The 26995-nt window shown below is 35.6% G+C and overlaps 1 protein-coding gene across 7 annotated transcripts in view; it reads right to left on the minus strand.

Moving 5' to 3' along the window:
- The window catches only part of LOC118265239 (uncharacterized), a 115099-nt gene that overhangs the window by 37117 nt on the left and 50987 nt on the right, over positions 1–26995 (minus strand). For 2 of the 7 annotated variants that reach the window (XM_035578040.2, XM_035578039.2), the window contains exons 4-5: positions 25629–25715; positions 22752–22901 (exon numbers count right to left, since the gene is read on the minus strand). The exons of 4 other annotated variants lie outside the window; for them this stretch is intronic. In XM_035578040.2, the coding sequence (XP_035433933.2) occupies positions 22752–22901; positions 25629–25715 (237 nt within the window). The remainder of the gene's footprint in view (positions 1–22751; positions 22902–25628; positions 25716–26995) is intronic. One more of the 7 variants, XM_050705869.1, reaches the window with a different exon arrangement.

Below are 26995 nucleotides of genomic sequence, written 5' to 3' on the forward strand. Positions count from 1 at the left end.
ATTGTCTTCAATAAATAAGCTTAACAGCTATCTATAAATACTAACAGTACCTAGTAATATTATTATATTATATTTACTACCGTTTTAAAATTAAAAGGCACAATTAAAGTTGTAAGTATATAACAATTAATTTACATTTCATGTTTCAAACAACTGAAGGTAAATCAAAGCTGAATAGTTCGCATTCGTGACTACTATTTTTATTCAAGATCAATAGTATGGTCGGTTAACGAAAGGATATTAAATGTTTACTCGACCTACATTTTAAGTAACCGAAGCCCTCATCAAAGCGTTTAATCTTCGGCATTTTAAGTAAATACGGCATTATTTGAATCACGCATTGACAGGCGAAGTAACATTCGTTTCCTTTCCTGGGAAAAGCTATTAGACGATTAGTTGATATTTGTTTTTGATCAGTTAGTTAAAATAGAGTGATTTATTTTGTTTTGAGTACGGGTAACTTATGTGTACAATTCAAAAATATCTAAGTTAGGAGAAAAAGTGCGCATATACGTTGGATTACTAATGCAAACATACGCCCCCGTACAATATTATCCCAAGTTTAAAGAAAAGCAAACCAAAATATGAAACGTAAGCTCCACCCACGGAGCGCCATTACGAAAGCCATTTATCATTCGCTCATCAAACGGTTGTTGGGTGGTTGCTCATTTCGTGGGTTCCGGATAGCAACAAATCTTGCCGCAATAGTTCATTTACACTGTTATTTGTACCACGTACCCGCTCTAATAATACTATAATCCATTCGTTTGCGTCTAGCGTGTAGTGGTAGTGAGAGAATCACAGATCTAATTTTAGTTGTGTTTGTATGTATGTCAGGGGGCCGCGCCGAGTCGCCCGCCCGCCCTACAAGGGTCATCTGCCCAGCGACAGTTTTGCAATATTGCGCAGGCATCGACTTCAAACTAATTCTTGTTAATCACTTTACTAGATTTGTAGTTGTATTACGTTTAAATTATTGTGATATCAATATTAAATTCTAACAATTAAAGAGAGCACTAACACAACAAATGTATGAATTTCTCAAGAATTAAATAAACTTTTATCACGAAAAGGAACCTAAAAAACTGGGGCAAATGGGCAATATTAAAAAACTAGCAACAAACCGTGTTAATAATACCGTGCGACCCTATTGTGGAACGAGATCAAAATCTTGGTGAAACTGTTATTTACTATGATAACATCTTGAAATTATACGTTTTAGCAAGGTGTATGTACTCGTTCGTATATGACATGACATAACAAAACTCTTATGTATGTAAGAAGCGTACACTCGTCCCTAGAACTAGGTGTGTACTCGGAAGTGTGTTATGTGCGTTATTTTCCATACTGGTGTGACTATGTGGAAAACTCCTCATACCACGTATTTTTCCTGTATGACAGGTATCGATTTTCTGATGGAGAATGGAAAAGCTGTGTCTTTTTACCGTTTCAGTACGTACTTGTACCGAACTAAAAAACCTTGTTCTGTCTTAATATGTTACTGCGATCATAAAAAACCCAAAATCTCGAGCGAAATCCACTTTTACATTACATCATCGTACTTTCCTTGGAGATCTGTATCTTGCTGGAATATATTTGACCTAGTCTCCGCGCACAGGTGTTTCTGCGTCATTTAGGTATAAGAAAGTTGACCTATAAGGTGACACAATCGCTATGCAAACTCGATTGTGGTTTATACTAAATGCGTGCCCTGTAGCATCTACTGCGGACATGTCTACAGATTAGCGCAGATTTGCCGATGGATATGTGCCGTAATTACTATTTCACACACGTTGCGCGTGTAGCATTAACGTTTACGAATTTAAAATCACCCAACACTGACATTCGGGTTAATAGTTAATATTAACATTGCTAAATCTAAACATGCTGTGGACGTAATATTTGCCGTTACTACTTGATGTACCACAGCTGTTCTGGAAGCTTTTTTGACTTCATCTCATGATCTGTCACAAGAGCCAAGTGTCTCATTCTAATTTGATATGGGTCTACGAGGCTGCTCCGCTGAATCATCATCCTCCTATATCTTTGGCCGCCCCCAGCATCAGGCAATCTGCCAGCCTATCCCAATTTTGACGACGTTTAGGATATCAGTGTACACTTTCAGTTTTTATTTTTGAAGTGGTGATGCTTCATCGCTCGTTAATTGAGTTCGATTTAGAGTTGTCGAACCTTGAGTATGAACTTTTGATTGTTCGCCAAGGTTCAAGTTTTACATCGTAGGTCAATATTTTATGAATACAGGTACATACAAAGCATCGCCGCGAGAAACACGTTTACTATAATCATATTTTGTAACGCAAACAATAAATGCTGTAGATAAAACCTGTCCACAATTTGTATTTTGAGTAGGTACATACTCGTTAAATATTTGATTACGCTTACTTTCATAGTGTTAAGTGGGTTTCATAAGATGTCTGGAGGTGTCTCAAAAGTTTATTAGCTTGAATTATCAGCAAAAGAAGATAAGTCAATATTATTTAAGTTGATGTAGAACCACTTTGTTGATTTCTCTTACAAGTGTGAGTTAAACACCAGACTATCAACGTGACAGTCATAATCTACATAACAATTCTTGATCTAAAATAACGGAACAAATAAATAAATTCTGATCTCGTTTTTAATACAAGATAATAAAATGAGGTAGACATCGCACGCACCAGTGATAGCACTAACATCTGAGATTTATAGATAGAGATCATGCGCACGATTGCGCCGTAGACCACTCACGCGCAGTAATCTATCACTTGCTAGTCTGTCGCCGTGGAACACCGTGGTGACCCCATTCCTAGCATGCTCCAGAATACAGGTAATGTTTACACAGATTTCGAGTAACAAGTATCAATATCAGCAAGGTAATGACCACATAAGACGTCTAAATGTACCCAAACAAAGGACTGGTAATAGAATTCGTCACAATGGTCAATTTGCAAATACTCCGGCTCGCAACGTTAATCTGTCGGCGGGTACTAACGAAGTCGTAAACTCACACATCGCTGCTTTTGTGCGCTTCGAGAAATTAAAAGGACATTTGCTAAGGAAGTTAAAATTTAAGGACGTCGACAATTCCCTTACACGTACTGCGCAATCTGGGTCACGATTATATTATGATCACTCAATATTCACACTCACATAAAAATATTCAAATTAATAAACGGGAAAAGGCTTGCCAATGGCGCTTAGCTTATGTAACTGTTTTACATAAAAAATATACCGGAATATTGACCATGTAAGGATTTCTCAATTCTGCAGATATCGAAAATATTTAATAACATTACGTTTTTAAACGATGCAAGCATAAATCAGTTCTTTACAGCAGCGAATATTGCCGCAAGCCCTCTATTAAATTTGTCATGTGTCAAGTTATATTTACATACAGCGGCTGATGACAGAACCGACACGCCGTCAAACGTGCGCCCTCCAGCCATTCGCCAACTTAATATAATCTCATTTAACATGAAATAAACAAGGCCTCACTTTTAGTATTTTGTTTTACGACAATGCCGCGCGAGCATCCTGTGTGTGCTCCCACTAATTAACTTTTAATAGGCATAATTTCTACACGAGCACTTCACTAATAGATGTCAGCAGTTAGGGTCATCATTCACAAACACTACAGCGAATTGGCGGTGTCCCAGTATACACAAGTTTTCAACAGAGAATCGAACTCGCTAGCTTAAACTTAGCGGACGGATGTTCAGTTGATGCATCATTTACTTCGGATAAAAAACGTACGCAAGGAATTGACAACTTCCTCTTTCTTTGAATTCGGATAAAATGTACTACATTTACGTCATAACGGTCACGCCGGTGATTTCCAAAGAGTAAGAAGAGAAAAGAGAGGAAGTGGGGTGGTAAACTTACAAGATGGACGATGGATGTGGCTACACAATTTCATAAAGTTTAACATAATATTTGACTGTTGATAAATGCGTGTTTAAACCTAGATCCTGCTATATTTCAAACTCCTCATACGTGATGGTTCGCAGCTTCTGCATAAAATTATCACAATGTTTCGCAATATCCGTAACACTGCACAACAATATAGTGTTGCCGAAATAATAAAACAATAGCCAAAATTAATTCAACACAAAAATATCTGCAATCTTGCACACGTACGTTTAAAAGAGATAACATAATTAGATGTGTAGTTCTTTATGTAATAACTTTACAAAACGGATTTTTATATTAAAAAAATCGTGATGTGCCAATACTTTGAGCACTTTCATCAATGACAGGGCATCGTTCTTAGTAGAATTAAATCTGTGCGTTGAAAATGTGGAAACAAAATAGGCACCGTGAAACTTTGAAGTCATCAACTTATTCACTGTAACTGTTGTGTATTCAATGGCAAGCTTACAAGTTACAGGTGAGCGACCGAAGGCTTCTTCTCGTACCGCAACCAATCTTTATAAAGCGGAACTTATGGAAAGACGAATGAACATTTTCTTATAAATGCCTTATAATAATATGCATAAAACTGTGAAAAGGTTTAGATACTTGAGATATCCATTCTATATACCTAGGCTATGATTTATGCCAGAGACGCGACAGTTTAAAGCGGCAAGTTAATAACATAATTATATAGATATTCAATAATAATATATCGCATAATAAAAGGAGAAATCCGACTGAAACTGTTGATGTCCCTGTCGACAGGCAAGAAGTGCTGCAGTTTATTGCATGCGTACCTGGATTTTCATTTATTATATTCTCCATTTAGTTCCAGACGTTAATAGCCGTAATTACTGCTCGTTACAAGTACTGTATTAATAGCTTATTTATCATACCTTGCACATGAGAGCATAATACGTAAACAAAATCATCCGCCAAGGATTTGGTTGAATAAGATACTAAACATTTCGCTATAAGAAAATATTAAGATTGAACTTCTTTTTTATTTTACTTAGACCTAGGTACTATGTCACCAAACCTGTTATGTATTGATGTAGGTAAAGATGAAGAATTCCTGTGACGCTGACTGGCTTTACCTTAACGAGTTTTTGTATGATTGTTTGACTGTAGTATTTAGTAACTAATTTATTTATTTATTCAAATGTCTAACACAAATGCGTATGGAGGATTAAGTGATTTAATCCCAACAGCACTTATAACAAGACTTTGTCTGAAGACTATTTTTTTTTTTAATTTAGTTCGATAATAAAATGTACATAGACACGTCAATTGCTTATCGAGCTGAAATATGGCACGTGTAAAGTCAGGCTTAACATCCACTTTTATTACGTAGCACACCTTTTAAATCATGGCGTACCTACACATGTTTGGCGACCTCGAAACCCGTGACGAATGGCCAGGTATTGTGCATGTCTTGGCAAGAGTCCAATGTTAATGTAAAAATGAACAGAGAAAAGCCGCCAAATGGTCTCTATTTTATGAAAGACCTCGTGGCACAACTTGGACTCGAGTTTTTCTTAGTTTTCGCAATCAAACAAAATGGTCAATTAGTTGTGTCCCTCAATTTTACACGCAAAGTGTACGCATGAATATTAAATAACAGGTTGACCAATTACCATATCGCTACATTCACGAAATTTTATTATCAAAAATTTTATGTAATTTTTTCCGTTAAGAAATATCACCTGTACGTGAACATGTTTACAGTAACATTCGAACATCCTGAAGCAAACATTTCATGTGTTTGCAATATTTTTATCTTATCTTGTTTTTTGTTGTTTAATACCGGCAAAACATTTAGATTTTCTCAACTAAGGATTTAATTTTTGTGTCGTAATATTAGGTAAAATGCACCGCCTCACAAACGAGCCCGAGGTTACGAATAGAATATCATCAACCTTACCTAAAGTTATCAATCAACGAACATCCGTAATTTAAACAAATGACACCATTATGTTCGGTAAACAATGGTCCTGCCACTTTGACGAAAGCGTGCAATGCGGTAAAAAAATCGTGAAAATCGGTAACCTTGGCGAGGGCAAGGTCGAACGGAAACTTTCAAGTGTAAGCCCTTCTGATGGTGAATGTTCCCTTCATGGTCAACTGACGACACGTTTTGAAATTGACAGATGACTTTTTACCGTCATTTTACTCGGCGTAATTCGGTAATTATATAGGTACATAAACACAACCATAACTTATGAATGACATTTATAATCGCGATGCTTCCTGCCTGAACTTCCTTAATATATTTACACATCGCAGTAAAATGGAAAGCGATACATAGAAAAAAGAACATTAACACTGCAATATCTTTACGTATTCATATGCACATACTATAACAACCCACATTTCTAAATGCCACCGCTTGCGAGCACGCAATATTACAAAAGAGTTTTATAACTACTAACAGGTCACAACGGGAAGCTTCTTTAAGCGGATAAATTAACTCATAATCCCTCTGTTAATCCGCCGCACTGATGTTGACACTAATTTGACAAAATCCTTACGCTCATCAGGGAGTACTAACCTCGTCCGTCCACAAACATTTGTGAGGTTGCACAAACAACTAACTCATAATGTGTGGTAAGTTTAATTCACTGCACTTGAACAACACTTCACCAGTACGTACACCCATCCTGCAGTGCAAATGTTGGCTCAAACATACGCCACGGTACGAACAACGTAAATAGACGTAACCAGGGACGTTCGGAACGTGCGTTCCGAGTCACGCTATGTGTTGAACTGACGTTTCGCGTCCGTTGCGGTATTCGAACGGTCTTCTTCATTAACTCTGATCAAGCAGTAGAAAACAAGGCGATGCGGAAACAGCATTTATATGTATCAAGATATCAAAAACTGAAATGTTATCCTTAATGAAACAAATAAAATTCTTTCCGAGAAAGATTTTTAATGAGGAGCTCAAAATATCAGTTCATACGTACAATATTCAGAGAACTTAAAGCGATTTGCAAGCAATTAACACGCGGTTGTTGCAGAACCACTAACGAATGCAATACATTGGTACAATGTACACGCACTCGTGAAACTTTTCCCTTTTGAACTGAGTGAGTGACGGTTCAACGTACCTCCTCGCTGTGAGGAAAGTTGAGGAACGAGATAGGTCTTACGTATCGACACACACAGACAGAAACATTAATTTGCAAGTTTATTATAAATACGTTTACTTCAAATGTAACGTTTCGTAAATGTCAAGCTCATTACACTGTGCTCTGTTCGTTGTTATTTTCCCGTTATTTTGAAGTACGCTGTCTTTTTGGATTAATGTTTCCAACGTGACTGGTGCACTCTGAATATTATAACTGGATATTACGTTGCAATACCTCATAATAGGGATAATGTTTCCTCAACATTACTATGTCAATAAAGCAACAGCTGAACGGTACTGAATCGAGCATGGCCGCAGTAAACACCACACCGCTAATTACTACTAACTGCGGCAGGCTACACTTACGTATACAGGTATTAATTACAACACTCGTACACCAACACTTATAACAAGTTAGTTTCGTAAATGAATCGATAGCAGAGAAAAATGCGACGTCCATCCAACATAAATTATGTCCAAATCATATAGTCCTGCTGCAAAAAATAAACGAGCCGGCAGTAAGTAGTAGCGTCATGGTCAATCTACGATTTGGAGCATACTCATCCGACTTTCTCAAGAAGCTCCATTGTCTGACGATCGGGGAACCACGAGAACAAACGACTTGTTCAGCTTTTAACGTGTTGCTTATCGCATGTCACTAATAAGCTATCGTTAGAGCGAGCGACAATTAACGCATACTAGTCTAGGCCTCGACAATCGCAGCGGAAACTATTCGTGACGTGTAGTGAATACGTCGGCGAGTGCATCCGTTAGTTCCGTATATGTGTACCAAGTCTTATTATATTCCTACTAATCGAATTCAGACTCTATAGTTATACACATAAGAGACCTCACTCCTTGCCAAGATAACGGCATGGCTGCAATCCCGTGAATGCAATCAAGGTTTTAACTTAAGAGTACTACGGCATTAAATGGATGCTTACTGTGGTTTGCGCTAAGCGATACGTTTGATTGAACAGGCGCTTTGGTATTCATTGTGGTAAAGCGAGTATGGCGTTATAGGACAAAAGAACTACAAAAACGATGTCAACCGTTTAGAGAATACAGAATAAACGATTAGGGAAACTAGGCAAGTACCCGCAGAAAACATAATTATCTAATAACAGTTATCCGAAAGTAAATTCCAAAAGCCTACTGACACGTTTTCTTTTAGTACCGATAAAAAGAGGTTGTTAGAGAATGATTTCAACTAGTTAGTATATTAGCTCCCTAGGCAAACTGTACAATCGCAGCAGTAGTCGCGGTCCGCCGCCCTCGTCTACGCGTACCATACATACATATGCATGGCTTGAAAAACCAACTTTCTTTACACTTAGAATGTTTATTAGAATTTCGCAGATGCAATCTCTTTATATATACGCACCCATGCGTGTAACGCGCTTCTGTATTGAATAGATTCATTATCACGTGAAATGTTCAACTATTTTGAGCATCGTAATATGCATGAAGTACCTACGCATGATCACGCATTTTAGATCAATTGCTGTAGGAGATAAAACCGATAGTAACACTATCGATACTTGCGTCTTAGAGATACGATTTTTTAACGGAGTTGTATCTAAGTACGTATTGAAATACTACCTGTTATGGTAAGGAATATGTGGGTAGCACTTAGTAAGAGTCCGAATTTGGATACGATGACCGAAGATCCAAAAGAAGTAGAGATTTTTAGCGATGCAAGCTAAAATCAATTATGCCTTGACATAGAAGTCAATATTAATTTGTAAATGTACTTTCATGAGTCTCATCTGGGTCTATCTATTCGGGGAAGATCAAGAACAAACAGATTAAAATTTGTGAGACAGTGGGTAGTGGGTAGATATTGCACGTTTAATCGGACATCGGAAATTAAAAAGGTGAATAAACTTTTAATTAACATTTGGTCAAGGAAAGTAGCTCCTATTAAAGCGTCTCAATATTACAGTATGCCACCTTCTTTGCTAGCGTCGGCGGCCATATGCAAATTATTTAGAAACTAATAGAGCCAATGACCCATTGTATGCTAACAGTGTGCCACTGATAGTCGTTCCCATGCCGTGATAAGATAATCTTGATAGTACACCGTGTTTGTTCGGACATAGTACACGTCTAGATTTCTACGTACTTGTATTGTAAAAAGAACAAAGGGATTATATTATGCAGATAACATTGCCATGGAGTTTTCTAGGTTTTTCCATGGAAATATACCTATTTGCTTTTCGAATCTTGTCCCGTAGTTTCATCTTTATGTACGGTTTTATGGTTTTAAACCATTTTATTAAAGTAGGATATTTCTCATTACAATAATGCCAAAGGATAGCTATTAATTACAGACACATACAATATAAGAAAGCTAAAGCATTATTAACTGTTATATATTTCCTTGAGGTACAAGCTATGTATGTGTTCGTTACATATTTCATGTAATAGCGGACTTTCCAGCCCATATACCATATACCACTTTCTATCTTGTACTCCCGTTGTTTATTGCAGTGATGGCTAGCTGCCATCATATTATTTGCATACGTGCATACAATTAGTTAGATCGAGATTTGGCACAAAGTTTGTTGTAAAAATAACGCCAAGTCCTTGTACTTGTTGCTCTAAAGAAAACAAAGACAAAGAACTTCTAGAATCAACATCCGAAACATCTATTTTACTATACAGTGCAGACATCTTTAAAGTATCGTACCTACTTACGAATGGTTTTTACCGTCGTCACTTGTCACATCTAGATAAATGTTTTCAGTGGATCGAAGCCAAGATATGTTTTCTGCACATTTCACTCACGCATCGCTCGATACCAGTTTTCTAATACATCCATCTGTTTGATTTCTCACGCACTAGAAAAATATTAGTCATTCGATTTTAGCACAGAAAATAATTACAATTAAGTACTTAATTAATGATCGTAGTTTGCTTTCTCATCAAGCCTAAGTTGGGCTCCGATCAAGATTTTCTAGACGTTGACATCGAGTAAAAGTGTTGTAAATGTGGTTTAGTTATGTCCCATTACCGGTTGAAGGCTTTTCTCGTTTGACTTATCTGCAGCTAAAGGAAACTGGTATAATCATTACGTTTGGCGCTACAGTCGTGTGCTTGTGAACCCAAGCCTGGCAGTTAGGAACACGCAAATCTTTGCAAATCTATCACATTAACGAGCACACTATGTGTATCTAATTTTCAGCTTGAAACGGTATGGTATGGATATGGAATACAGCAGTTTTCTAACTTGACGACAGCTGTCTGCGTTGGACATTATACGTCGGGGGCGCGAACAACTAATTCAACAACACATTTGCTACATCAAAGGCTTGTTGTGACGAACAGAAATCGGGGAACAAACAAAGAACAAAAAATATTTCACATGCGTCATAAACAACATAAAAATATGTCCAGCCACCCTATCTAATATAATAGTGACCTCACTGCGGCGATTTCCAATCCAAGTTGTGTGTGATTTCGATGTTAGACACGTCGACGCGCAAGTTTATTGCATTGCGTGACGTATATCAACAAGTAATCGTAATGAATGGCTAATTCATATTCTAGCCTGGTTATATAGCACGTGGCGTGTTATCAATATGTATTTATTGACGTGTCTGCTATAACACCTAAGCTACAGAAACAACAAGCATTGTAACCTAATGCTAACGACGTGATACTCCTGCTAAATTGCATTGTAAGTCTATACGACGTTCCCTATTTATAATAATCACGTTATTACATTACACTGGACAGCGATATAACGTAAACAAAGCCCTGTTTATTTTCACATCTGAACAATCAACAAAAAACAGACGTTACCTCATCATTGTAACATACTTAGATTTCAATTTAACGGCCGAACGTAGACGTCTTTTAAAACTGCAATTTATTAGCTGTCTGGCGCTGAACGGTGTACAATGATGATTCTCTATTTCAAATCCATTAAATGGTGATTCATTGACATTGCATATAGAGCAGTGGACTTCAAAATGTCAGTACCCTGTAGTTATCCAACATTTGGCTCACACCTGACGGTCTCGTACAGTGTAGTAGGAGAGCATATTAATTTATAAATAGCGTTTAGAAAGAACTTCGCAACTGGCGTGGGACGTTCCCATAATAGCGCTGAAAATAAAAATAGAATAATGTATTTTTCTCAACTATCCTCGTAACAGATTCACACAGCTGATGTTGCAGATCGCGATGCAAAAACAATGCTTGTTTAGTCCTTGCAACAGATAGAACGGCAAATGTACGGAGCTAATGAGCGTATATTTATAAAACGAAGAGTTTCGTCACAACAAAGCCCAGCGTCCCATCGAGTTTATTTATTGGAAGATGTATTGGCATCATTCCTCGGCTAGTTCCACGGCACACATGCTGATGTGGGTCAACGAAAAATATAGTTATGCAGTTACACAAAAACCACGCGACAAGAACTTTCGATGGGTTTACTCCAGCTAAGATTAGTATACCTACACGACTCTATTCGAGTAACAAGTTGTCGAAGTTGTATACTACAAACAAAATATGTCAACCTCAAATTAAAACCGAAAATAGTCATGAATTATAATAGTGAGCACAATAATTTAGAATGGGCGCACGTTCCTCAACGGATGTATACGAATGCCTAACAGAATTGGCCTCACCCACTCCATAACTCAGGGCAATTCTCACTGAAAACTGAATAAAGGAACTGGCAAGTCTAAACATCAGTGAAACTACGATACCGAACACGTACGAAACTTGAATACAACACTAAAATAGTTTGATATTACATTAATTCTTGGTAGTGCACTTGGTTTAGGTTCAAATGAGTGCATTCGCCTAGTGTTAGGTAATTATAAGCGGAACAATTAGTATAGCAGGACAGTGGTATTTAATTGAAGGTAAAGAGATTATATAATCTTCACGTTAACTATCCAATAGCACAATGCAATATTTAAAAAGAAACAAACTTCTGCATCTACAGTAATCAATATTGTCGAGTATTGTCAGCTCTATAGATTTCCCTAGTCTTTGTCTAGAGGTGCGAGATCAAACAAGCACTTGGTTTACATTCTGCGTACGGCAACATTAAAGCTAGGACCGATACTGTTTTCATGTAACCACATCAAAAAGCTAATACACCTAATGAATGTTTGAAAGGAAGCAACAAAACTTCTTAAAAACGTTTAACTACTTTTGGTAACGCCATAATGCGCCATTACCTGGTTAGTCATCAAAAGCTGTCTTTTGATGACTAACCAACGAGATTTTATGGAGTACACATAAACAATACTTACGTTTTTTCATTGATTTCATCTTTTGTTACTCATTAAGATGTAAAAGAATTTCAACTTAGATGACCATTACTATCCGAAGAAAAATATTCAATTTTTAATGTATTACAATAAATTTTCTCCTGTAAGACTTTGAGTCTCATTGTGAGCAAGCCGTCTCAATGCACAGCGTGAAGATAGAACTGACTAATCGTTAAGCCGACCACCACCCCTGTGCTAAACAAAAGCACCTCAGTACACAGAATTGCAGTTTTGAGCGTGAGCGAAGAGAGACAGTGTAAAAGGAACAAAATACGTCGACTTCCGATACAAAAAGCTCGTCACTTCCCCGCGGGTTTGCTTCTTAGAACTAATGAAATGTACATAAATAGTTCACTGCTCAGGAAAGAACGGAACCGTGCGTCGGCGCCGAAACGCACCGCTAGACGAACCAATGATTGATCGAAGTGACATTGAAAAAATCTTCCATTGCACTTACAGGATATCCGTTTACATAAATATTTGTCTGTTTAACTGTCCTCGACAAAATTGTCAAGAATTTAGGCATGGCACAGCACGAAAAAATAGGTAAAAATAAAAAGTTTTTTTTTGAGATTTTTATCTTAAAGAGAGATTATATGTATAATATATGTATTCACTTTTTTTGAGCTACAGCTATATACAAATCAACAGAGCAATAACAGCAAGTAACATTAAAAAAAACAATACCCATACCAACTAAATAAAGGAAGGAATCAATTAAAGGCACTCTTAAATTCATTCGGCTTAACGTTTTGAGTGATTGCGAATTTATACGGTGCAACGGAGAACTTGTTCGTAAGTCAAATCTTGAACCATTTATCAAACCCAATGGCCGGGGTCAACACCGTACATTGCCTTCATAAAAATGTCTGCAAAGTATTCTCAAAGAGAACGTTCAGAAATATATCACTAACAAAATGTATTTCACATTTAATTGAATGCTTGAGTAAGCAACATGCACGTGAATTGAACAAATATGCCAATACCGCAGAGTTTGTACAGTAATAAAATCAATTAACTGTCTGATTAGTCGATAATCGTGGTAGTGATACGTGAAGATATATGGAATACCGACATTACACTGTTTCACTATAATGATATACGACATGCAAGTTGACATGAGCTAGAAAATATATAACGACGGAAAGTCTGGCGGAATATATCGTGTAGTATGGAGCAATGGTTCATTAATTATTTGCATAATTCTATACAAGTTTATGTAAGTATTGCATACATCTGCCATTTTCTTAGGCTTTGTTCAAAGATGTCTACTTTTCGCGATAAACACAGTACATATCAGCTTCCATGATGCTCTAAAATGATAACCGAATACTTATGAACAAGTTACGATCAACAAGATTGAAGCTTACATATACATAATGATATGTTATTATAATTAAATGTTACACACGTTCCCCATCACCATCAAGTGCATAATTTTATTAGGCAGTTGCGTTAATGTTTGCTTGGTCAATTTATCGCTTTACGTAATACGCGATCAGCATTCACATTTACACCTACTGTCTTCAAAATCGATTATTTAGCACACTAAAGTTTTATTAAATCATCATTCTCGGTATTAAAACCGTTTACATCACAATTCTTTTGAAATTACTAAAATTTTATAGGTTTACAAAATATGGAATAACGTAAATATGAATCAGGCATTTTGATGTTAAGAAATTGATATCGATTTAATTGTTAAATCTATATATAATGTAATAGCAGCGTGTGTTAGCTTATTGCCTTTGTATATTTATTAAGACAAGCTATAAATGAGTGCTACTTTTCAGAATTTGCTCCAGCAACATATACCAACAAAGCTGTGACGTGACCAGCTTAAACAAAAGTACTTGACGGACCAAGTATCAATAATCATTCTGCTAGTTGGTAGATAAATAGACATTTAAGTATACTAAGCTTACTATCCCGTATTTATGAAAATAATCCACTTTAATTTAATTTCAAAGTCAGTACTCAGCGATAACATTTGTCTAAGTCAATTAGTATTAGCACGACATGACTATTCGTGTCAAATTAATGCATTTACGCTAAGAAAGCTGAAAAACAAGGGACAGTATTACTCAACCACTGTTTACTTCTGAGGGCTGACTCAATTCAGCTAAACTTAGGCCGCCGTTACAGATATAAGATTAAATTATGTTTTAGTAGAAACAAGATAATCTCGCGTCTTGTACAACGATTGACAAGCCATTTGTTTAATATGTTTAAGGATTTTACTGTTTTATTGTAAGTTCGTTATTGATTTATGTGTAAATTGTGTGGATTTATTCATTACAATCTTATGTCAGCGGAATAAAGGTTCAGAGATAGAAAGCATTAAGACTATTAAAAAAGCTCCATTAGTGTATCAATAACACAGACAAGCTGTCTCCAATTCCATAAGAAATAATTACCTACGTAATGAGAAGACAGTTTAGAGTAGGATTTTTCGTTTTTCTTTGTTCACTAGTAATATATTTTCTGTATCTATTTATTGGTTACTCAATAAGCCATACGTGGAACATTTTATTTGAAAAAACATCAAGATCGATATCGCAAGCCAAAGCAATAATTAAACGAAATGAGTTGAAAGTAGCCAATACCAATTACAGAAACAAGTTGAACAAAATCTAAAACGGAATTTAATAGTTAGCATTACGTGTCGATTAACTAAATGTTGGTTAATGCGACTCTTAATGACTACTGATAGTGCAACACAGTTCCAAAACATGTTCCATAGTTACCAACTGCGATAAAAGCCGGTTCGACAAGAAATGCTGTCTCGTTTCCCGTACCAACTACAATAACACATAGATGGCGCCACATTTGATTAACTATTAAGCGCAAACGCCACATACGTTAATATAATCTACGAGAAAGCTCTATTAAATTTTCAACTTTATTAAATTAAAATAAGGTTGGAAATCTAATAATGATATTGACAGTTTGGGATAGTTTGATGTGCCAGCTATGTCTGTACCTGCTAATGATAATTTTCTTACAACACGTTACATAAAAATTTAGAGAGTTAAATAAATACGTGAAATCTTTAATGACAAGTCATAAATCTTACTTTTCTATCTGAAAACGTTCATCAATACATAATTAGAAGTTACTTATTAGAACGATAAAACGTTTACAGTTGCTGTACAGGCGATCATTAAAATGGTTTACTGCATTTTGACAACAACTCCCAACTGTTTATATTTTTAAATTGAAGGTCAAAAGGAGTATCTGACGAACCACAGTAACATCATGAATCATGACTAAAGAATAGTCTATGTTAAACACTGGTTTAGATGAGCAATCAGAATCCGAATCTAGTAGGTATCTAGTAACTATTTTACACAAGTAAGTTATGGTCAGTAATATATATAACATATTGTCACTTTACACAACGATATTTTTCCAAACTTATTCAAATTCTAACAATGAACTCGCTCAAACTAAATTACTTAGTCATTTATTACCTATATACTTAAATACCTAAGGATTTCATTTATCTAAATTAATTCGTCAATTTGAATAAAAAAGAACATTTAAATTCTCATTACCATTAACCGTATACGTTAATGCGAAAATATATTAATTAATTGTTAATCAATTAATCGAAATACTGGCTTAAGACATCAGCGTCGGTTAGTATCATAAGAAACAACGTACAAAAGTCTGGCAAATGTATAGCATGCAGAACGCCGTGCAAAAATATCCGTTATCGTTCGGTTATTCCCGTTACTAATATACCTCTAATGGGTTTTCGGCACTTGAAAACTAGCCAGAAACGATAAAATGCGCATCTGGCTACTCAGCCGCGTCCATATTGATATATTGCCACACTTTAATGTTTCAATTTGGTGGCAAAATTCAACTAATCGCTTCCGAGTTCTTCGATATTCTGAGAAAACTTTTATTGACTCTATCCTTTCACTGCTATCGTTAAAAAATTATCTCTATTTTAGCCAAATATAGTATTTTTTATTTGTTTTCGTCTATATTTGGCAGAATTATTCATGGTAAATTAGCACAATATCTACTCATAAAATAACTGTGCAACTCTTTCTTATTATTTTAATTTACAAAGTCGCAACGAAATGGCAAATGCTATAAATCAATATTTAATTTAAAAAAACTTGAATTTTATCGACAGTAATGTGAAGTTTCACGTAAACACGAGTACTTTACTGCCGTGTTTTATAATTTGAGAACGGATATCGCAACATTAAATATCATATTTTCGTTCACGGTCATGACTTTCCGCAGTTAAAAATACAAAATTTTATTTAGTTCGTATTCTGAAACAACAGTTAAAACTCGCAGGGAAAATGTATCGTAATCTTAGATTTAATTAAAGCACGAAATTAAAATGAACTGATAAAGTTCTAGATAGTAATATTTTCACACAGTATGTAGAACATCGTTCTCCAAAAACTCGATTTCACTCGGTATGTGTTAAATTGCTGTTCTATTGAAATATCAGGCGAGACAGCGAAACAATGGAATATTAAGATTTATTAAGCATGTAGCAGTTTACGACTTTCCAAACAATCGGTTAAGTAGTGAAGTGGTCTGGGCCTGACCACGTTACGCAACGAGGTGATCTCTAAAGACCTAGAGATGACCTAATCTAAACGAATCTCGTTAAGGGCCTTTTCATAATTAAACAAAAAAATATATATACATATATTGTTTTTGAAGTAAAGAAAACTTCGAATTTTAAATGCTTTTTTGTAAATTTCTGACTATAACGTGATTAGCTTAAAATACGTAACGGTGAATAATTTGGTCTACTCATCAAACGTTGACAAATACTGGAAAGTGAAACATGAACACACGAGGATCAATGACTCATTACCAATAGAAAGCGAGTTAATCTAATCGGGCGACAACTTATTACTATTGTTCAACAAGATCCTCAATAACCTCCAATTCATTACGAAAAAGTTTACTCCAATAATGGAGATAGAATTTCATAATACTATAGGGAAAACGGAAGTTGCGTAATCATCATTGTAATATAAAACAATCAACCATAAAAGGAAAAATATTTTAACAAATATTCAACCAGTCACGATTGTCTGAAGACAGTGGGTAGAGATAGTTTCGGACTGAGAACTTAAAGAAGTCGTGACTACCACTGGTAAATACGTAACAGTAAATTGGGAACCTAGAGTACTTTGTTTCGTGAACTTTAACGAATACGGTGCTATTTACAACTTTTTTCATCCATCGATTCTTTAGACTCGACTAAGTTTTAGAAAACACTGTATCTCGTATAATTAAAAGTTGTACACAAAAATAATATTTATAAAATTAAGGGTTCGCAAAATTTGTTTTAAAAATCTAAGGATTATTTATTTGAAATGAATCAAAATACATTAGAAGTCATAAATATACATAGCGATATACCTAATAATGACATGACATTGACCATTAACTGATTCTTAAATATCACAACAACACAAAGGAAACATTGATGATAAAAATCAAAAAGCGAGACACGAAAAAATGCATTAATTGGTGACGCGGCTAAATTGAGAAGGCCCGAAATGGATGTAAGACTATACGAAGTTCAAAGCGTAACAGAAGTGCTAATGGGCGGACTGCATTATTTATGAATGGGACCTTTTCGTAATTAGAAAGACGTTTTTGTACTGCTATGTAGCTGCTTTATCGTTCCATATTATCAAGTAAAACGTTGATTTGGTCCAAAGACCATAAAAGTTTGCACAACGCTGTGTCGGGTTACATAATATGAAATAGCGGGCACATAAATTATACGCCACGAGCTAACGTGCAAAAGCCTTGTAATACGACCACTTTGTATCCATTAAATATGAATGAAACTAACTGACAGTTGAAATACAAAATAACAAACCAATTAGTGGATAGAAAATTCAAGGAACAATGATGGAGTAGAGGAAGCGATAAATACAATGTAGGAGTCGTCAATGACGGTATTCCGGGAGATGCGCTTTGAGATAATTTTATAAAGGAAGAGATTAGAGGACGTGTTGACAACCTGACTGAACTTAACGCTATATTACTTTAGAATTTAGAAACATATTAGTCAAAGAATGTCCACATCATTTCTTGTCACAGAACAATGCACTACGTTGGTGGCTTTTTAACTATGACCATAAAACATTTTTATATGTCAACATTTTAGTTCAATACTTTTAAACCCAAGTAGTATAATACAGCTATAAACAAAGTTTAGGACGTAAATTGGGCAATTTTTAAAACTCAGTCCTCCCACACTCTGGGTATAGGATATACTTTCTTCCATTGAAAGAATCAACCGCCTACACGAGTGTATTGACACGATTCATACCGGTTTCATAATGTAAGACGGAAATTTCGGAGTTTTGATTTGTTATATCACTATTGCAAATGTATCCTATATGCATAATTGTGTAAACGTACATTCATTATTAGTTCCTTCGTATGTAACGACTACCACTTGAGCTAAAGGTTCAAGCAGTCTGGCAAATACTTTCATAATTGCAACAGGCCTTATAAATGTATAAAACTTGGAGTAATTACGATAATAATGAGGCATTGAGGTGTTCGTCTTGTTACTATACCGTGTATTATGCTACAAATCTTAACTGCTATAGAAAGTTTCCGCAAAATAACTATCCACAGTTGGCGCTTTCACGATTATTGCTGTTTTACTCACTAACTCAATTGCTGCGTGTTACAATTGCTCGTTTCCTACAGTATTCATAGCACCGTAAATGTTACTTGAATTTTTTACTCCACTATTTTTATAACAGGTCGTTTACCTGATGTACAGGTTTGATAAGTTTGGTGTCATTTTATTTGATTTGACTGTAGCAACAAAACAATTGTTAGTAAAAGAAGAAAGTAAGTAGTACCACCCACATCGTTGGGGCTATCGTTTATAAATGGCATTGCACATCCGTTGTAAGACAGACACTCTAATGCATTAATGTCAATAATACTCCCTTCTACATATCTACTTATGTTCACGGCATCAATACAATTTGTTGTGTTAGACTTGTACACTATGTTGTCACGAATATTTCCTGAAAGGTATTAAGGTCAAGGAAGTTTATTCGCTGATGCATTCAACCATGTTCGAATATTGTCAACACGGCTTGCCCTTCATTACAGCTTTCCAACAATGTTACATTATTTATAAATTCTCTACCTGAATGCATATTTATTTTAATTCAATATGAACAATAAAACTGGTAAAATTATCTCGGGTAAATATGTCATAAAAAATTGCAAGGTTAAATTACTTATTATTAAGTTTATCATGACCCAAGGCAATATTAAAGATTTAAGCTTAAGTAGAGTTTTACTGCTTTCGTACGTGCTAACTCATTATTCGCAGTAATGTTTTAAATAAATTTTATAAAATACCTTTATATTTTCGGTGTCCATTAAGTGATCCCCAATGAGTTTTCTTAGCATCCTCACTTCCACTGCAGATATTCAAATCACTTGAAAATAGCTTGTGATGTATAAGACTTTTATTATTGTTTTTAGTGTCTGAATGGAAAAACGAGACGAATTTATGCAGCGGGCTCATCGTGAGCTGTTGTTTTAATTCAACACCGACTGAAAATGATTTGATTTAAGCAGGTGAAGTTACGAGTGAGAGAAAAATCACTGTGCACCATGACACACTGTCAACAACAGCACTGATCGAATTTTTAGAACTTTCTCAATCAAATGAATTGTTTTACGAAGTTAATAAAATAGCGATGCACTAATTGTTGTTAATGAGCACGGCACGGAAGAGCTCGGTTGCGAGTGCGGCTAAGTTTTTTGTCGTCACTGTTCTGATGCGCGTGCGACAGTGTCGCCGGCCGCTCTTTTACCTATTGCCACTGCTTCGCGCGCACTTTCATCAAACAGACTGGGACTTTCATTGGGCACCGTTCACCCTCTATGTGGTGGTTTGTCATGCTCTATATTTTTTACGATTATCTACATTATGGTATATGCCTTTTCTCTTTAATACCTATTGATGGTAGCAATGCCAATGATAATGTGGTTCTATAAAAACAGTTATTCCAAATTAATATTGTCGAATCGATTAAATGTATCTAAAAACAATTATGCATCCACCAATAGCTAGTGTTGATTTCTTCCATATTTAACTTTTGTAACAGACTTTTTTGAAGCTGAAAAATTATATTTTGGATGACGTAAAATAAAAAGAATGATATGACATGTTCCTACTTAGACAAGAATCACCAACTGCTATGTTACTACATTGGGTACAATAGAAAAGAAACAACATCAATATAAAAAGCCCTATCTACAAGGCATCTGCTACCATTCACCAAGTGTCATTTATTACCGCCTTCCACCAAGGCATTTCTGGTCACATGTGGGCAAAAATTACAATGGAGAAGATAATGATCACTGTGTGAATCCTAAACGAGTTTAAAACATTTAACAGTTTCAAAACCATTATACCTCTGCAGTGTATCTTACATAAGGTCTGGCAGACGTAACTTGGTGGCTGAATTTTATTGTATTTGCTTTTTCTTTTAATTACACACAATAAAAGCGTACATTCGTAGACTCCGAATGAGCTCGATAAAATGACGTCACCACTTTTTACTAACCCTCGGAAGCTGTGCAGCACATTACGTACGGGCTTTTTATTCTTCTTACAATATTTAATGCTCAAATTTTCACCTCGCTGCTTAGATACAGAGATTCATCTGTATTCTCATCACGCTATGATAATTGAGTTGCGTAATTATAACGTCCATGAGTGCGAATGTAAATTCTAATTAGATGCGGATGAGGTAATCAGAATTCTGTGTACTAATTTTAAAGTCAATCCTTGCGGGCAATTCTAGTGAATCCAGATTGCATAAAATAAATAAACGTAGGCCATATTTTTGTTCGTAGTTAAAGGTAACGAAATCGGAATATTGTCGTCTAATGGTATTCATTAAATGATTGAATTTTATCAATATTAACAGGTGAGACTGCATTACTCGAACATCATAAAAGCACGTAGAGTAAAACATTATTATGAGATTAGAATTCTCAACCTCCAGGTATGTAGTATTATATTTCCCAATAGTAACTGTATCAGACAAAACGTTCATAGGTAAAGAAACCCACTTCCACACTATCTTTCGGACATGTGCAGTAAAACTCTGATCACAACCATGTGTCGAAGGCACGTGATAGATAAACAGACTTGACAGTAAGTACCTCAGCCCAGCTACCATAAAAATAAAACTCCTTTTAGAGATGCTACTGTAATTTTATGGTCCCGTTACATTGAATGTAATTAAAATTCGTTCCGTTTTTTACCGCATCTTGGCGGTTTATTACTCTACTGCGTTGGACTTATATATTTTTCTGTTTCGGTGGTAAAGTGTTATTTATTTATTCTTACGCACACCCACACCATTAGCGGTCACATTAAATACCTAAATTAATGTAAAATCTTCTATAAATAGACAAGAATTTATATCTAAGTAACAAATCATCATTATGGTCAATATTGGTCTGACAATCAATAGGTAAAATAGAGATAAGTGAAGTCTGTGTTATATGTATAGTTACTTGAGACGATGATAAAACAATCAGTTTTATCAAGAGTAGATTAGCTACTGATGCTATAAAATCAGATAAATAAATAATCGGATTAGTGGTGTCAATCCAATATTAAGATTGATCACGGGTACGTACGCATAATCTTTATTTAAAGATTAGGAAAATACTGTTTTAAAATTGCTTTATTCGAATGAGCGCCATCTACTAGACATTGCATGAAGTAAATGAAGAAAAAAACGAAGCTCGACGCATGCGCCACCGCATACTGTAGTATCGAGTAAACTTGTGCTGCCATCTACGTGAAATTACGTTTGAATGTCAAGCTGCCAGAACAGATGGCAGCACTGGCACCGTGGTTGATCAATTTTTAAAATGGTTTCTTATAATTAAGTAATAAAATCGCAGTTAACGTGAAATTAATAATCGTAAGTGAAACTTATTGGTCGGTACATGAGCAGAATAGAAAATTGCTCAAAATGTTATTATCTATGTTTGCAATTAAATCCGAATACACGAATGCGAGAAGGATAAAATGGTAAAAAATACATTTGAAATTAAGGAAGTTCAATTACCGTGTTTATTTGAATTAGTATATTAATACATTATTATAGTAAATTAATGCCTAATAGACCGTCGTAATATGCCAAAAAGAACTCCATTAAGTTAGCTGTTTTTATGTCTCTACACTCTACGACGACTAATTCCATAAAAAAACATCCGGAAGCTTTTGATATTAACAAAAATAACATTAACTGTGCTTTGATTAAAATATAATCAAGCTACATTTAGTGTAACTAATATATTTAAATCGACAAATGAGTTCTATTGCGATACTTAATAAAATTTTCACTGACCTTTGTTAGTGGGTAGAGTGTTAGGTCTTTGGGCCGGTGGCACACGGTGGGGCGCAGGCTTTCGTGGCGAAGGGGGCGGGGCCAGCGAGGTGCGCGCACGCACCGCCACCGGTGACGACGACAACTTTGGTACCACGCCATTCTTCTTAGCTGTGAAAACAATAGAACTATTATTAATAAACATTATTCATAATCAAAATAATTCGCATACGATCAAATGAAAGTGACCTGCCGTCGTAGTAATGAAATCAACGACTATCTTGTAACTTAATCTACAATGTACAATATGTGACCAATTTAGAAATGTTTAAATGTTGTAAGCAAACATGTAACAACATAATGGGTGAAGTGGATATCGTAGCATAGTAAGTAACCATCAGAAAGTGAACAGAATGATAAGGAAACGAGGCAGGCTATTGATGCAACAGACCGATGCCAATGCAAATCATTGATAAAGTCACAGTTGCAAAATTGGAGAAACGAAATCCGGACAAGTTGTTAAAGATTAAATGCTCATTAATTACATTAGGCAAGCATATTGTTTATTTTGTATCGTGATCGATTTGTATCAATTTATAATGCAAACAATAGTCGGACTAGTGATGGATACATCAATCACGGAGGATGGTGAAATACAAAAGAGCAATGCTGTGTAATAAACTTACATTTCTCGAGATAGATAAAGAATATTAAGAAATTATTTTCAAAGGAACGACTGGAAAGGTGCAATGCCTTACCAGAGTAATCCAGAATAAAGCCAGACCAAATCATCATAAATGGAATTTTCATTTTCAAACTTTATCAAATATGCAACTTCTCATACTTTTCGAAATTAACGAGATTAAGCAGACCTCACTAATACAATAACTTAATGAAGCAATCCAGCTTATAGACGTATGCTAATATTATAATGCGTTAGAAGTGATCGGGCCAGTTACCATTTGACACAGTTTTCAAAGGACAACCTTTGCTCAGTCGCCATTGTTTATACTTCAAAGATGAATTGCGTAACAAATGTTACGAAATCGGTTTTGTATGCAGAATATTTCGAGTTCGTTTCGTTCTGTGTATTGTTTTTGTACCGCCTGTTCCTGTCTTTCAAATTACTGCTGTGACTACCACACAGACTGTTATTTGTATGTTTTTTATGAAACAAAAACAGTAATAATTCAATTTTGTCAACAATTTTTGTTTAAAAACGCATTTTTGTCGTCTGAAATATACAGCAGATGTTTATTTACGCTACTTATGTTTGATCTTTACATTCGTACAGTTGCCACATATGTTTTTAGATCCCAATATAATTTTATGAAACAACCTTGATGTTCGTTTTTGTTTTATCGCAATTGCAATTATGTATTACAATTAAAGCCAATGTGTGATAATAATAATTCCCACTCGAAACCCAGTGCCAAAAATGTAAGTACATATCTAACTGCCGGAGTTACTTTTAGCTCAATAATTGGCCACATTTGAAGATCAACATAAAGGTTAAAAATCACATATAGAGTAGTAAAGGGCAAACAAAAAGTAAAGGACAAATATCGTAAACGTAATAATTTCTAATACGTAAATCAATACATAATTATTTATTCTGTTTAACATGTACCACAGAATTAGGGTACATGTCATTCACTTTTCACAACTTGTGTCATTAAACTCATATAGGTACTCACAGCAAACGTATCGTCGCCGTAAACCTGACGTAAATAGAATACCAATTCTACGAAAAACCCAATAAACTTTACTTCGAACCGGAAATCTAACCTCCTTGAGTTCAAGAATCACAACATTAGATCCAAGACCGACGCCGGGTCCAATTAAGACCCTATCGTATAATTTCTATCGCTCATTAAACTTTACAAACTTGTTAAGCTAAGTCCGATACATTCGATGATAGGGTTTCATTAAGTCATTAAGAACACTGCTTATCCGCTCCAATGAGCGTCTACTATCTCATTAAGCAGTGAAGCAGTACACTCTGTATGCTTTATGTAACTATAAGTCACCTGACTTCCTTCCTGACCACGCCTCCTGTTACTTACATACATGTACTAAACTTGTCAGTGCCAACAAAATTAATTAAGACCGTCTTTGGTTAATCCCACTTAACAGCGTTACGACATGACTCCGTCTAAGTGGATCACTGGTTTATTAATCCCTTGCTAGTAACCATTAATATATGTTTATGCTTTTCATGTGGTAGACCAAGTTTGTACGCGGAAGTATAATTCAAAGTCTGAATTTATTCGGAGTTCGATAATAAGCTTATTCCTTACATAACAACTATAAGGAAATAATGAAAATACATAAATGCTAAATATAGAATTTTGGAGGCACATTTTATGTCAACTTGTTTCCTTGCAACTAAATCAGAATTGCATTTCTCAGCAATTAAGAAACTATTTTTACGTATTTCAGTTATATTTAACCTTTATAATCTCATTGATTTTCTTGATCGGATTGGTATTGTGATGCTGTTTCAGGTCGACCGATCTTAAGCTTTACGCTTGAATAAGCGACATCTTGCTCAGTTGTTATCAGTTTTACTTCCGATGGATATAAGTGGTACATACCTACGCACTCGTATTTAACCGGACGGTGGAGTGTAAACTATAAATGGCACCTTTCACGTCTTCTCACGAGTCGGCCATAACAGCATCGTGTCATCAATCTACTTCAGTGTCGGCCACTGCTGTATTGTCATTAGGTTGCAACTTGATACTTTTTTCGGCGAACGGTAGCCCTAACGACATCTGTTTGTCACCGTTTACGAACGTCTATTTAAGTGGTTCTCTAGCACCGTGCGCTTTATGCCGGGTGTATACTTATGTATGTGAGTAGACATTTATGTAGATTACGCAGACGATGACTCACCTTGGACAGTTTGGGGTTGCGGAGGGGTGGGCGGCGGTCGGGCTGGGGTGGTCGGCGTGGGGGCGCTCTCCCTTTTCTTACCGTTCCCTGAAAAGGATGGAAAACAATCATGAATATAGAGCAAAACTACTTTCACACAATTACCAGAAAATAACATCCCATCAAAAACATCCTGTAAAAAACCCAAGTCTCGCAGCTCAGTCTTTCTACCGTCAAAAGTTGTGAGATCCATGTAATACCAAGTCGGTTAATCTATTTAGTGTCTACTTGAAGGACCTTCTGTCTTAAGTTATTACATAAGTTATTATCATGCCAATATTAAAAATATTTAACGTTTTAAACAAATAGATCGACTTGGACATCGCTTGATTTGATTATTAGTATGTATCACACTACACAGCACGACGGGCCAGCGACCAACAGGAACGAGAGTTTCAATCGCGTGAGGCGCGAGAGACTAAAGAATCTAATATAATATTGTAATATTCATTTTGTTTTCATGCGATGTCCAAGTCGATCTATTTGTTTAAAACGTTAAATATTTTTAATATTGGCATGATAATAACTTATGTAATAACTTAAGACAGAAGGTCCTTCAAGTAGACACTAAATAGATTAACCGACTTGGTATTACATGGATCTCACAACTTTTGACGGTAGAAAGACTGAGCTGCGAGACTTGGGTTTTTTACAGGATGTTTTTGATGGGATCTCACTTCTTTTTGTAGAGCCTTTCTTTTTGATACCATCTACTTCTAACGAATTTTGTTAAAGGTCTTATGATATTTTCTTATTTTTATATGTAGTCTTCCTCTTTTTCTTTTCCGGTACTACTTCTTGAGCTTCAGCCACAGTTTTTCTCAAAGCCCACTCCCTGTCTCTTCCTATACCCCCTCCCTTGCCTCATATGGTAGGTACCTATCTACACCTATTAAATTTATAACCACCACCAACCACCAACTGCATAAATAACTTTGTAATCCCATATATTTATATGGGATTACAAAGTTATTGATGCAGTTGGTGTATTTGGAAAACTGGACCGAAATTACAAAATATTTAAGTTTTCCCATGATTAAGACACTAAACTCTATATGTATTCCAAATATGAAGCTTCTAAGTCTGCTAGAAGTGCCTTGGACTTTTGATGATCGGTGAGTCAGTGAGTGACAAAATTTAGAAACTTTAACAAGTTGTCATTCTTAAACTACTGGTTCAAATTGACTGAAATTTTAAATATTCCGTGTTTATACAATGCCGGATTAGTTACTGAAGATTCAGGTTTCTTGCTTTATCCACAACCGAATTATAGGGGGTCGAAAAAGGCCCGAATTGCTTCGAGAAAAGGATGGTACGGCCGTGCCGCT

This window comes from Spodoptera frugiperda, chromosome 28 (assembly GCF_023101765.2).
Source record: "Spodoptera frugiperda isolate SF20-4 chromosome 28, AGI-APGP_CSIRO_Sfru_2.0, whole genome shotgun sequence".
In the NCBI taxonomy this organism is placed as follows: Eukaryota; Metazoa; Arthropoda; class Insecta; order Lepidoptera; family Noctuidae; genus Spodoptera; species Spodoptera frugiperda.